Source organism: Egretta garzetta, unplaced genomic scaffold (genome assembly GCF_000687185.1).
Source record: "Egretta garzetta isolate BGI_Z169 unplaced genomic scaffold, ASM68718v1 scaffold557, whole genome shotgun sequence".
NCBI lineage: Eukaryota > Metazoa > Chordata > Aves > Pelecaniformes > Ardeidae > Egretta > Egretta garzetta.
In genome coordinates, this window is record NW_009260264.1 from 1,418,813 (window position 1) to 1,434,114 (window position 15,302).

A 15,302-nucleotide genomic window follows, 5' to 3' on the forward strand; every position below is an offset into this window, starting at 1 on the left:
GGGAGCCTCCTGGGCATATACTTGCTGATGTTCAGTAACAGCCTGGGAAAGAAGTTGTCATCTGGGTAGCTCTGCTTGGTGAACAGGCAGCAGCACTTCTCCGTGGCTATAAGCAATCCCCTGAGGCTGTTTTATAACTCTAAATCTACCTCTCTCTCCCTCTATTTTTTTTTAAGTCTAGGGGCTACATCAATACACAGGGTGTACCAGATTTGTAAAACAAATATGCACAGACAGTACCAGAAACAAAAGCCTGAAGAAGGAGATTTGACTAATCCAGGAACATTCACACATTGTAGCCACACATTCCTCACATTAACACAAATCCACGCAAGTCCAATACATATTTGTATTGTTTTTCATTAAATAAATGTGTCTAATTGACTATGACTGGCTGTTGCCACCTCTCATCAGGCAAGTATTTCCACAATAATGTTTATTTTAATGAATAAAGTGGGAAAGGAAAAGAGAATCAGACATCTGGTTCTAAACCAGCCTCAGCGATGCATAATGGTTTCTAAAATTGTGTAGGGCACAAGCATCACTGTTATTTACACAAAACTCTCAGTGAACTGAACTCCCTCAACCCAATCTTACAAACATTACTCTCCTTGCTTGACGAAAGGATATCCAAGAAAGAGAAGGGAAAAAAAATAATCCTTAGGCTATGATCTGTGAACTTTCCTGTCTTGACAGCCCACAGTCCCAGTGTCTGCAAAAGAGAGCAGGAGGGTCACAGCAAAATGTAACTTGACCTGAACTTTAACCACCAGAGGTGACATTAACTCAACTATAAAATTTAAAACTAAACAAGAACAAATAGGGAGAAAGGGACTATGAGAGCACCTTCTCCATGTTGATTTAAAATTTAAGACCATGAAAGATCTGCCTCTTAGGTTTATAGTAAGGGCTTGTGTACACATGAAGGGATTTGTGAGAAAGTGTTCATTTAAATAAGGTAGCGCTTTTGAACTTCTGTAGTACGTGACAATATTTAGATGTTATTGAAAACAAAACAGTTGTAGCACTAACAACAATTCTAAGGAAGGTATTTAAATTGTTATATTAATAAAAAGTTGTATTAGCAAGGTTGACAGATCAATGAAAATACTTAAACCTGCTTATCCCCTTACATCAGAATTGATCCATGGACCACATCATGACAGTTTGATCCATCCCTTAAGCTTGATCTCAGGACTGTTACAAGGAGGAAGAGCACTGTACATTTTCACACGGATTTATACAGAAGCAGAACCTGACCCTTAAAGTGTAATATATGTGAAAGCAAATTATCTTGACTATAATGAATGATTGAACAAGAAGACCCCCAGAGCCAAAACCCGAGTCTCCAAAGCTTGGGATGAAGAGGGGAAAATTAGGGCATGCTGACTAGTGAGGTGCAGGGACAACTGATGTATGTTTAAGCCACAACCAACAAAAGCTGAGCTATTTATTAAATTATAGAAATTCTTTCCAGTGTGATTTTTATATTCCTGGTTCTGCTGTTGAGATGTTGAGATGACCAACACAACAAAGGTTCTGCAAAATAAAAGATGGGTTATAATCAATTATTCAAGAGATTTTTTTTTTTGGTTTAACACTGCAATAAGGCATAGCCTTATGACTCCATTTTACAGCTGGGCTCAAGTGCTTCTTGAAATACTGGATTTCAACGTACTGCATTATCATTAAAATACATGGAGATTGCTAGACTGAAATAGGTTGACTGCCCAAAATTCAAGGGACAGAATTCACCCCTGATAGAATCTCATGGTAAGCACCAGTGAGCTGAAGAAAAAAACTAGAAATATCTAAAGCTGACAATTATTCCTCCTCGCCTTGGCGGAGGCAATGACATCTGCCCTTTTGCCCTCAGATCCAGCACACAGCATGGTATTTAAAACAGATACCTAATTGGGAATAATTATAATAGCATACTTAGAAACTCAAGAAGGCACTCAAATGTAACAAAGCAAAATTTTGCAATCTACAGCAAGCACCTTAACAGTTGTGGCTGTGTGCAAAAAAAAAACCAACCCCAAAGTCTCAGTAGATTTCTGTCATAGGGGTGGTGACTACTAACAAGTTCTATTTTCTTTTGTTTTTTTCTCTTAATTTGACAGTTATTTAATGCCTCACCATTTTTAGTTTGCCAGGGTGGGTGTGCTCTGCAAAACAGCAAGAATGTACTCGTAATTTTACAATACGCCAAAACTTTAAGGTTTTGCAAGGAAGTGACTCGAATGGAAAGAAGAAAAAAAGGATTTAGCCTTGCCACATACATATACAAGTACCTTTTAAAAAGTTGCCTAATTCTAAAGCAGCTTCTGTTTTCATTTTATGCTTAAAGCAAAGAGGTATTTGACGTTAGGAGCATTTTCTAAATGCTATTGAATTTGCTTGCTGAAAAAGAATACAAATCCTGAATGAAAATTGCACCATATCAGTTTCCTGTTGCAGTTGGCTGTCCTGCTAAGTTGGCAATGAGACAGCGGCCTGCAGAGCTGCAGGCATATGTCTCATGTTAAAAAAGAAAAAAAAAAAAGACTTCATTTTATAAACACTTCAATGAAAATTACTATCCAGTTTGGAGCCAACTGAGACCAGGTGCTGAAGACAAAATAAACAGACAACATATGAAAGCTTAAAAAAAATTAATACCACCACCACTGGGTTTCCACTGGGATTGTCCTCTACCATACATTTTAATGTACATCATGAAATCCAAATAAAATATCCCTGCATATGTACAAAGCGGCCTGATTTTCTCACCTCTAGTACCATAGCTCAATACCGATTTTGAAGATATGCCTGATTTTTTAAGACATGCAAAAAATATACATACACAAATTTAAATATAAATTAATCCAGGTTGCTAGTACAAACAATTTGTCTCCCAAACAGTTCACCAGAAAACCCTCTGTGTTTTCCAGCTGAGAAATAGCCCAGGAATCCACCCAGGGAGCGATACAAAGCCTGAAGTCAGCAACTGCTGGTGTGGCTCCCTCATCTCCCATTTGCAAACCACGAATTTTGAACAGAAATGGGAAGTCTTTAGAAAGGTCACAGTGGAGGGGTACTGAGGTCTTGGAGAGCTCAAGGGTCCTAAGCAGAGCTGACAAAAATTAGGACACATTCTCTGTGCCTGCAGAGTCAGTGGCTAAAGCAGAGTAGGTCATTGGTACATACCCCATTTCTCCCCATTTTTGCAGAGGGGTCACAACAATCTTCTTGTGACCCTTGTGTAAATCAGATTAATATCCTGGGAGGTGTAAAGTGATCTTTTTTCCGCAATAGTTCTGTTACCACGAAGCAAAGGACTGAAGTGTTGCAGCACTGGCAGCATCTCAGGGTTAACTAAACTGCAGGAGCTCCCCACGCAGCCCCTCTCATCCAGCCAGGCACCAGCAGCTCTGCTCATGTCTTCCCAGTGCTCCTGGGAGGGTGAACGTCAGATCCATCATCCTCGGGGACTGCTGGACCACAAATACTTTCCACTGGATCGTGTTCAAAACTCATCAAGAAAATAAGACAGATACCAGGAGGTCATCATACACACAGCCTCTGCCAGCCAGAGAGAGGGGTATTTTAGGGGTCTATAAAATCAGCTGGGGCAACAGGAAAAAAAAAGTCTCCTGAGCATCAAACTCCCATTTCAGAACTGGGGAGAAAACGGTCTGGGTTTCATCTGGCTGCAGTAATAATGTCTGGGCTGTGGCAGGATGAGCAATTTAGCTCTATCAGCAGAGACTACATTTTGTCATCCGACCCAAAAGGGAAAACTCCTTCCAACTGCGCCTTATCTGCACGCCAGCCCAGGAGGGCTCTGCAGGGCAAGGACTGTCTCCTCAGTACTGAGGGAGACACAGGGAGCATGGGAGAAAGAGAAAGAAACTTTGCCATAATCTGAGATGGCTTCATTTTTATCATTTGAGTGGAACCATCCTAAGAGAAAGCTTGTCTTCCTTGTAATGCATCCATGACGATGGCAGCCGTCCTGAAGCTTGCACAGCCACACCACACCAGCATTTACAGCACCTCTCTAAATCACAGCAGATTTAGCTCTACACAGACCATATGCAGTGGCATTTCTGGCGTTTGCCTTCATTACAGAGCAGCGTTTTTGACTTGCAGGCTACAGTTCTGAGCAGATTCCCCAAACAGCACAGCCTCTAGCCATGCACAAACAGCCCAACATGGTGGGAAGAGGTCTTGCAACTCAAACCAGAGCGCAAAGCTGTCCTGCTAACATTAGGCATGAAAATGACACTTCAGCGTCAGGGACTAGAAGCAGCTAATCAGTATTTCAGAGAGCAGCCTGTCTGGACATTCAAAATGTTTAGCTATTTGATTTGTTGAGGTATTCCCCCACCCTCCTTAACCCACTCCATGAACTTTTAACATAAACAGTTTAGTTTATAAACCTTCGCTCTGGTGGGGAGCTGATCCATATCTACTAAACCTACAGGCAGCCAGACTCCCACAGATGCCTGGAATCAAGGAGCTATCCTTAAACCTGAGTCCCATACCCCAGACCTGCAGGACCCAGCATTGCTAACACATTGCTCTTATTTTTTGTGCAGACGATGCAAATGCAGAGCTCCTGAAGCACGAATGGGCAAATGGAAGCTCTTGAGAAGGCCCTGAAGGCAGCACAGCTTGTTAAGACTTCTCTGAATATTCAAAATAATGAACAGAACTTTGAATTTCTTGAATTATGCAATCTTTGAAAACTCAGAAGAGACAATATTTAATTTTTATTTTTCTATTATTTCTCTAAACGATAGCAAGAAACAATTTGGTTGCAGCTTTATTTTATTTTGGATAAACATAGCCAGTTACAGTTTTCAGCATAAATACCTACACTACACAGAAATACCAGATTAATGCTTCTCTAATTTATCTACATTAATAATGTGTTTCCATTTTAAGAACATGTGAAAAAAATCTCTTTTTAGCAAGGATTAAGCTCTCAATAAATAGCAAAATAAAATGTAAAAAATGCAAATGTTTTCTTCAAGTCATGACTTTTTTTTTCATCAGTTCTGTTGTGAAACTCATGGATTACTTGGAAATAAGCTGTTATACAAGGGAGGGATAGCGCTAGCCTTTCACTGAACCAGCAGAAACTTTATAGCAAATATTCTTGATGAGAGCATGGAAAACTTAAAATCACTCAGAATCTACTCTTGGATTTTATGGTTTTAAACAATTGTAGTTTTCACTGAACCAGCAGAAACTTTATAGCAAATATTCTTGATGAGAGCATGGAAAACTTAAAATCACTCAGAATCTACTCTTGGATTTTACGGTTTTAAACAATGGTAGTTTCACAATATTTTCCTGAACTGCATGAGTGTGTGTGGGGGGGAAAGAAATCACTGGCAGATAGCTGAGCTATATCTCCGCCGTGAAGCTGGGGAAGCCCTCTCCTACGCAAGATGGGTGTTACACTCAATCCAATCTAAAGGGCCTACATTATAACCTCAGCCAAGGACCTCATTTCATACCTACCTACCCATAATATAACCAGGTTTGGGAAATCATCGCTCCAAACCAGCAGTGAAGCCAAGACCACAGACAAATATGAGTGAGTGTGTCTGCCCTCTGAAGGAACTGGCTGTCCCCTGTCTAGGAATGGAAATGCTTATTCCAAAACTGGGGTTGATTCATGATACTTAGGCCATGCTAGCAGTAAGGTAATGATACCTTCATTCATGTGTAACCTCATTAATGTGTAACGTCTCCCCCCAGAATCATGTGCTGAGGACAAGCAGAAGCAGAAGCAGCCAAAACACCGAGCGTCTAACCCAGTACAGCAATGCCTACACTTCAACACGTAGAATTTAGAAAAAAGCAAGGAAAAAGTACAGAAACCCACTTTATGATTAAAAATTTCATATTTTAGAGGCTGATAAATAGTTCCCAGCACAAGAGGGTTCCTGCTACACCTATGCTTGAGAGGGGACCTACAGCCCTACCAGCTGAGCGTTCCTGCACGTGGGCAGCACAGCAGGCTGCCCAGCAGCCCGGCTGGCCTCTGGAGCACACCACCCCAGCAGGTCTGCGCCGCAAAGCTCCCGCAGAGATTTGCAGATGAAAAAGAGAGACTGGTGCAGCTGAAAAAATAAGATTTTTAATTGCTTTGCGGCTCTATTAGCATTACTTTTGCATACGTTTGTAGCTGTACACAGCTCTACATGGACATTTGAAAACTAGATGAACAGATAAGATGATAAAATAAATATGATCTTTTACAGATTTTTTTTTTTAAAACAGCTGCCAAAAAGACATCCACCCCCAAATGCCCCCAAACCAGCATTCTGTTGAAAAGCATCATTTTCCATTATGTTTTGGTCTATTCTGTTTCCCCTCCAATTTGTAACATTCTGCTGGAAACAGTGATGAAGAACATATGTCTGCGGTAAATTACACCCAGGAGAAATCTTGGAACTGTTACATTCAGTTTTATTACCCAAGGCATTAAGATAGTCTACCACAACTCGTATTATTTAACAGTTCCATCAAACACAACACCACTAATACACAAAAAAAATGTATTGTATTTCTTAAATCTCATCGGGTGATTAACGTGTTGCATTTTCATTCTAATTAACAGTTTCAGAATACTTTTAGTGCTTCAATGAACAAGGTGTTGCACAAATGCAGAATGTTATTGTACAAATATTTTGGAAAACATATGTTCAGGCAACAATAAGGTTGAGAAGCCTAACACTCAACAGCCAGGAAATTGTGAGCGCTTACGCTTCTTTCACAATATAAGCTTACGCAAGTGCTGCATCCTAACGTATTCTGCAGAGGGCTGTAATCATCTAGGCTACATCAGGGAAATCCAGTGTGGCCAACTGGATGGACAGCCTAACATCTCTGAGAATCACTTTCTTTTCCACTACTGCAAATATTAATCCAGTTTTCACTAGGTAACACCAAACCCCAGAAATAGCATCAACACCCCCTGTGCACTGACGAGCTGCATCCTTTGGGGGAGGTTTGCACTTGTTCTGCGAGGCTGTCACACCACTGGAGATTCCCTATAGGCACAAACTCAGGCAAGCATAAGTAAGTTTACATTTAACAAGTTTAATAGGAATAAAAGATACCTCATATAAACCCGGCTATTACTTTGATGGATGACTTGACTCAAGAGTCAAGTTTTCTAAATTTTTACAAGGGTTTTGCATTTTATTTCTCAAGTGACTTCATGGGAACAACAAATAAAACCAACAAAAATGTGTAACTGTCAAGATTGCACACCTTCCATGCTTTGCAGAGAAAATTCAAAGCCCGCCTGGATGAAGTCCTGTGTAGCATGCTCTAGGTGAGCCTGCTTTAGCAGGGGGGTTGGACTAGATGATCTCCTGAGGTCCCTTCCAACCCTTACGATTCTGTGATTCTGTGATTCTGTGATTCTGTGATTCTGTGATTCTGTGATTCTGTGATTCTGTGATTCTGTGATTCTGTGATTCTGTGATTCTGTGATTCTGTGATTCTGTGATTCTGTGATTCTGTGATTCTGTGATTCTGTGATTCTGTGATTCTGTGAAAAGGCTTAGGCAGCAGTTCAGAGCCACAGCTGAGATATGGCTTTTAATTTCGGCTTGAATCAAGCAAACAGCCTTAGTACAGTGTTGGGTCCAAACTAAACCCCAAACGTCAAGCACCAGGTGTATCGGGAAGCAGAGCACAAAGTCCTCTTTGTTCAAAGAAATGTAATCACTAATACCTGAAAATGTAATTTAATGCTTTTCTTCTTCAAATCCCAAAATGAGTCACACAAAGCTGAGAGTGCCAGTCCACTTCATGAGCTGCAAACTGAGACCCAGAGAAAGTTACTTGCTGAATATCATATAGAAAATCTCACTTACTGTATTAGTACTTATTCATCATGTGTAAGAATAACTGAAGCTATATTTTTCTGGTTCTCTGTGGTGTTCAGTCCGTACACTGAATGCAGCCATGCCTCATAGAAAATATACTCTATAATCATGAAATTGAAGCCTGTGCTACAAAGCACACAGGAGTCAAATGATGATTGCATGGGAAACTGAGTTACTGGCATTTCTCAACTTTGAAGTGCTTGGCTTTGCAGCTTACACAGTATTACCTCTGTATGACTTTTTAAAGGCAACTATGAATTTTGCTATCTGTTGCTATAACCAAAACTGTCCAATCATTCATTGCTAGCAAGGTTTGAAACTTAAACCTGCAGCTCTGCAGGTTAAGCTCCTTAGTAAGAGCAGACCTACTGCAGAATGGATATTGAGTATTCAGGAACTGGGGCCCCAAATGGGAACCTGGAGGTGAGGAGTGAGCCAGAAAGCAGAGTCTTGAATCTACCCAGTAACTGGCTTTCTTTTCTCTCCTGACATGTCCAATTTAACGTTCTTCCTATCATTTACCTTGATGGAAAACTCAAAAGACCACGAACATTTTGCTTTCTTCTGATCATGAATGAGAGATCCCAAGAATTGCTGAAATTTATTTTAGCCTAATTAACTTCTGTGGCCATTTAAGAGCAGAAAAGGTTTGCTCTTGTTTCTGACTTAGAGTAAAATGAGGGCAGAACGCTGTAGGTCTGAACCACAACCTGTCCAGACCCGTGGCTCTTGCTAACTGGCAGAGCTGGGCTGACCTCTTTAAAAACAGGCCAACCTCTACATGCTAAAAGGAACAGCGGTCTGTAGTTCATAGCATGTTCTGCTGGAAGCAGAAGATGTCTTAGCATTATATTTGCTATTGTACCAAAAGGGGAAACCAGCACTGCCATCTATTCCCCGGCTTTCAGCCCTGCTACAAAGAAAGTCCTCCTGCTGTGCCTCTGACAGAAGCTTGCGGGTACTCGTACCGTTTTGCCTTGCTTTGCCTCTCAAGCAGAGAGCAAGGTACTCAAGATTCAGGGGGAAGCAGGATGTAGAACACAGGCCCGGCAAAATACAGGTCAAGGAGGAGCAGGTCTAAGGCTGCTCATGTTTTCTCAGTCTTCCCAATTCAACTGTACCGCAAATATAGCAAATTACAAATTCAACAAATTCCACTAGTGCTGAGAAAGCAATCTGTTGGATGAATAAAGGTTTGAAAATTGCCTTAAGGGGCATTCCTAGAAATTCTAGTTTATACTTTCCTCCCAATACAATTCTTACTTTTGGTCATGACAATAAGTCTTAAGGGTTTTTTTTTTCCCCTTTCATGAATAAGTCAAAAGAATTATCATTCTAAATATGATGTGAAAACAGAGAATGCTGATGAACCAAAAAAGTATGCAAGCAAGGGGAAATACTATCACACACTTGTGGAGAAAGCACAAACATGGTTGTGCTAAACACACAGGTACAGAAATAGAAGGATGCAAGGACTCCGGCTTCATGTTATACAATAATCTGCATAATGTAATAATGACGTGCTTGGTCTAAAACTACCTGTACTGGGTTGGCTGGGATGGAGTTAACTTTCTTCACAGCAGCTTGTACGGTGCCATGTTTTGGATTTGTGGCTAAACTTGCGTTGATAACACATGAATGCTTTGGCTGGTGCTGAACAGTGCTTGCACAGTGTCAGGGCTTTCTCTTTTCCATAGTCAGATGCCCCACATAACAGAGTGAATACTTATGCCTAAGGAAATGAATGCAGTACTTCAGACACCCACCACGCTTTTAATAGTCCACCTGCTATGTAAAAAGACAGAGGTAATTTTATTTCATAAACCAAAGAATCTTTGTACTGAAATATTCGTTCACCTGTTCATCTGCCCAGAAGTTGAAAGCAAACACACAGATATTCACTTTTACTCAGGAAACATGCACAGTGGAAATCACGGATAAAGTATATCCGTAAAAAATATGGAATTATTGACAGGTTATGGAACATAAGACAAGCACAATGTCTATTTTGATCTCCATCTGCACTTGCAACTACATAACCTGCAAGCATAGAGAGCAACAAGGGAAGCATCTATGTACACAGGAATGCAGCTTCTCTTTGGTGCTCAACTGAAGTTTTAGAGACTTCATATCTTCCTGTACTTACATTAGGCACAACAAAGGGAAACTCATAAAACCATGATCCAAATCACTGTTGATCATAATATGAAAATATGAAAACAGAGGTTTAGAAATAACTGCACCATATCCAGTAGAAGACACCACTGTAGTTGTGAGGGAAGCACCATACAGTGGACAAGATGTGCAGCACATATTGAAAAACAGGAGAGCAAAAGTCTACAAGAAGCCTGGAACACTGCAGGCACCATGGCCAGGAATATTAAATTAACAGCACAGTGCAAATATGACCGAACATGCCTATCTCTACAGTAAGAGTCTCTTAACCATTAAACTATTTTACACTCAAAGCAACAGCAGACCAGTCAGAACACACGGGTATTTTGAAGAAGAACCATCCATGGGGAAGAATAACCAACAGCAGAATTACTCCATTGCCCTTGAGTCTCCCCACTTAGGCCCATTCTTGGTAAAGGCTTTCAATTGTCAGCTCCTCACAACATTTTGATTTACGTCCATATGCTCCCTACCTCAAAGGTGACCTGGTCAGTAACCTGCTCTCTCTACTAGTAAATATTGAGAAAAGTGACAGCAGGAAGCAAGATCCCTCCTGCCATTCATATACACCACCCTCGAGCCATAGTTCATTTATTTTAATGAATATTTTTTAACAATTTTTTTTTTCTAAAATGTGACACTGGCAGCAAGAGGTTAGGGCTTTTCTAATCTACAAGTTCTCATCTAAAAAAAGGCTTAGCATGCTATTTTTAAAGGCTAAGGTTCATGTCGTTTCAGCAAAAAGCTCAATGTTGGTTTTAGACACATTTCTCCTTTTATGCCAGACAGGCCAGCTCCTCGTATTCACAAAGCAACTGTGGTTCACTGAACATGTTTCCAGGATTAATTTGGACTTGCCAGGGTCAACTTTACACTGATCAATGAAAGAAACTGTGGAAAAGATTACCTTATGAAAACACACAAACTTGGCCAACCTTTAACAAAAAGAACAACTTGTAGAGCTTTCATCAGACTCAGCACTATTCAAGGACAGCCTGTCAGCATTTGGCATATATGAACATGGGAGATGGAACAAATCTACAGGAAATCCTTGTGCTTACTCACTTACCCTCAGCACCACAGATGAGTCAAGCCGCTTTTATATGCTTCTCCCAGTTCCCGCGTTCACAGCCATCCAATTTCTCACCACACAAGCAGAATCTTACCTGTTATTTTCAGCAACACAGGAGATGGCTCTGGCTCATCGCAAATGGCCTTGACTAGGGCTTTTTTCACCTCTTCTTCAGCTGCGTCCAGCTCTTTTCCACTTCTGATTTCTCCGACCACAGAATACATGTATACCAGCAAGACAAGGAAGTCCTCACAACTATAATCATCTTTCGTCCTCTCGTTGTAAGACTTGATGATTGGCAATAACTGGTTCAAAACACTGGGCATTTCCGACTCACCAATAGTCTGAAAAACAGAAGGAAGATCATGTCAGACTGACCCCATAGTGCTTATCAGACATCAGACATACTCCTGCTTGCATCTGCAAGTTATTATTTCTCATAACAGCAGTGCTCATTTAATGAAACATTGCTTAGTATTTGCGTTCTCATTTGTCAGCACATCATCCTGTGACTTATTTGCTGCTCAGATCGCGAATTTATTAGATTCCTACAAGTTTTTTCCTAGGCGCTCATGATAGCAGCCTCTTAGCACTTGAAAAGCCTGATGATTAGATCTTCTCCATGTACCAGTAAGATGAGAGGACGGGAGCATCAGTCTCTGAGGTATGGGTAAAAATGGTACAAAACACAAGGTCAAACACTTCCTCTAAATTCTGGTCTTCCTCCTCAGGCCTGATTTTGTACTTGAGCAGGGAGTTCAAAGCCCAGCTCCCATTGACTTCAATTGCTATTGCGAACTCTCAGCACATCTGCAAACCTGACCCTATGCTTTCAGGTCAGAAACCCAGAAAATTAGAAACAGAGGGAACCACCTGTGAATTGTGTGGCTTAAGTGACTGGCATGGTTTCCTAGAGGAGCTGTACAACAGGAGCAAGTACAAGGCAGCCATCACCTGCCTGGCATCCTTCACAGCGCACTCGCCAGCTTCTCAAGCCATGTAACAGGGGTCTTCCACACCGAAAAAGCCTTCTTTGCTAGGCAGGGCAGGCTCATTCCCACAGCACATCCATGCTGCAAGGTGAGTAAGGTGACGGCTGTGTGGATGCAGGGAGAACTACGTGACTGTGAGGCTGAAAGATGATCATAACGAGTATATGAGGAGAGGAAGGCCGGCAGAGAAAAGGAGGGGGAAACTGAGAATATGCTGGGGTGCCCTAGGTCCTCAGTAGTGGAAATCACACTTCTGTCTTCTCATCTCTCTGGGAGAGGTGTCTGTACAGCTTTCCTGTGGTTGTAAAAAGGAGACTCCAGACATGAATCCCCTGAAGTGCCATGCTGACATCCACATCACCTTAACACTGGGGCTGGGGTTTTAGATCCACCATGGGGGTCTGTGCCACTCAGGACAGCAGAGTGACTTAGTCGTAGCAGCAAAGTGCCCCCCTCACTGCGTGCACACACACGTGCACATGGAATCTCCATACGCGAGTTTTCTGCTGTGGGTTAGTCTGCAGCTCAGCGGAGGGATCAGGTGAGAAGCGGGGCCGGCGCAAGGCAAGCAGGAGGAGCACGCCGCTCCTGCGCGAGGGAGGTGTGGGAGGAGAGACACACGGCCTTCCCCATCTGACGGCAGTGATCAGCCAGGTCCGCCCAAGAGGTCTCCTGCAAGGCCACCCGCAGTACCCTGCCCCTTGCCCTGTCATCGCCAAACAGCTCCCTGGGAAATCCCATGGGTCAGTTCTTAGTGCAGGGTGAAACGCTGCATCTCCTATAATCCGGTGAGTCAAGTCTGCAAACATTTATTCTTGGTTGTTACTACAGTGACTTCAAACAGACTAGTCATGGTAAACAGGCATCACAGCCAATAATATAACCTTTAAATAGATTCACAATAAGTAAATAAAATACAAACCAAACAAACCAGGAAGAGATACTGCTTTGTACAATAACAAAATCATGCAATTAGGCTTATTGCTGCTTTTAATTGCATTCATTTAGTCCTGAGCTCTTCTGACAACTGAGTAGCTTTTTCTGAAACCTGGGCAGGGATTTCAGAGTCTACCTTTAGGAACACAGAAACTCTAAGTTTCATCTCCTGGTAAAATCCGTACAACACTTCAGGGGTTTGGTTGTATTTTGTTTAGTTGTTCTTCAGCAATCTCAGAAACACCAACAAGCATCTCATGAACTGTAATTTATATACCTACACCGATCCACTACAGATCGCGCTCATAAAGCAAGCACAAGTTACTCAAGCTCTCAAGAAACTTTTTTCCAGCCTGCCCTACAGGAAACAACACTTCTGCGGACTTTGGGCCCCACCCCACTCCTGACATACCAGTTTTGCCACAGACCCATCTTTCAAGGACTTTAATGTGGTCAGATGTTATGTTCCTATTCGAATACATACCTTAGAGAAAAATTTTCTAACTACTCACATGCTAAACCTAAGGATAAGTGCAGACTGTAGACACGAAGCAGTAAATTACAAAGTTACAGTGGTCAAAAGCATTTGGGAGCCAAAAAGGAACATTTAGAAATCTGGGAGGGGTTGGCACCCTGTGTGTGTTTGGGCAGGGAGCGTTAAATCACATGCACAGCAAGCAAGTCTACGGTGTTTGGCGCCGGTCTGGCATACGCTGGCAGCTCAAGACAAGGCAGTCGGTTCCTAAATTTCAACTGAGCCCTGCCTCAGTTCAGTATTACCTGCTCTCTTCTTGAAAAGTGACACAAACAAATTCTCATCTATACGCCAGTACGATAAATATCAGATCATCCAGATCCTAAAATGAAAAAAGACCAAACTTCAAGGAATTCAGAGCTATGCGGCTACCGGGAGGAAGCCACTCCCAACAAACAGAAGCTTAATCATTCCTAAAAATCTAAGAATTTAAGATTAACCTACATGTGGAGTTATTCAGGAACAGACGAAAAACTTCAGTCTATATTAATCTGAATTCACTTTTAAGGAGAAGCAAGCCCTATGCCACGTATTACTGAATATCATCTATCATCTACTGGCACATCATCTATTCCCCCCTCCCCTCCCAACACACAAACTCTCTACTTCACCCCATCTCCAAATATCTCGTAGCATGCTCCTACAACATCAAAGATGAGTTCTTGAAAAATCTCTGTTTTACACGCACAAATTACCCAAACACGTGGAGCACTGAGGATGCAAATGGTTGTATAAAAGAGTAGGGTCAACAGCTCCTTCTTGACGATAGTAGCTCCAGGATAGTAGTACATGTGTACAGCATCCCTGGCAAGCTTTCAAACATACATAATAAAAAAAAAATGGGTCTAAGCTTTCAGGATGATTTACTGAAGGGCGGGCTAAAACTCAACAATTTAGAGCAACAATTGCCACCTCTTATCTTCAAAGCAAAAATGAAAGAGAAAAAAAAAATTGAAGAGCTATAATAAACCGTTAACTTCAGAACGCACGTAGGGTCTTTCTGGGGTATGAACTTCTCTGGAATGTTTTCCCCTTATCTCTTGGGAAATGGCACTACAGAGGACTTCAAATGCAACTGCCAAGTTTCAGAGGCTATTTTGTCCTAACAGGCCAGTTGGACCGGGGCGTACATGAAAAAAAAAAGGGACTCGCAGCCTCAATGTAGAGCATGGCTCCACAGGGAGCTGGGAAATTTGCCTCAAACAAAACTCACTGGCAGATTGTCATTATCTGGCCACCTCCGATGATTTAGGGGCTCCCTGCACTGCCTAACGATCAATCAATTACCCTGATTGAACGACCCTAAAACACAAGTTTTAAAAATGTAACTACCCATGACCCAAATTTCCTGCTGGTTATGTTGGCCTCAGGTTAGCCCCATTTGTCTATCATCAAGGGAGCCAATAAAAATAATAAAAACAGGTCAATTCTGAGCTTTCTAAGGGATGTATAAAAACATAAATGCTGCTTAACGCAGAGCCAGCTAAGGCCTGAGCTCTAACGCCTTCTGCTCAGTTGCATTGTTTGAACATTTTAAGGCTATAATTATATATTCTTCAGAGTCCAGGAAGAGTTTGTGATAGATTTTTATTGTTTTCCATGTCTTTCCTCCACCCTCCTTAGTTATTTATTTTTATAACTTAAGCTGTGTAATAATTTACTGTCCCTAAGGGTAAATGAACTGATGTCAATTT

At 41.6% G+C, this 15,302-nt stretch overlaps 1 protein-coding gene across 1 annotated transcript in view; it reads right to left on the bottom strand.

Annotated features, from left to right (window-relative positions):
- SCFD2 (sec1 family domain containing 2) overlaps positions 1–15,302 on the bottom strand; it is a gene marked incomplete at its 5' end in the record, with an annotated part of 202,620 nt that overhangs the window by 101,247 nt on the left and 86,071 nt on the right. Inside the window, one exon of the mRNA XM_009642330.2 lies at positions 11,240–11,489. Coding sequence (XP_009640625.2) covers positions 11,240–11,489 — 250 coding nt within the window. The remainder of the gene's footprint in view (positions 1–11,239; positions 11,490–15,302) is intronic.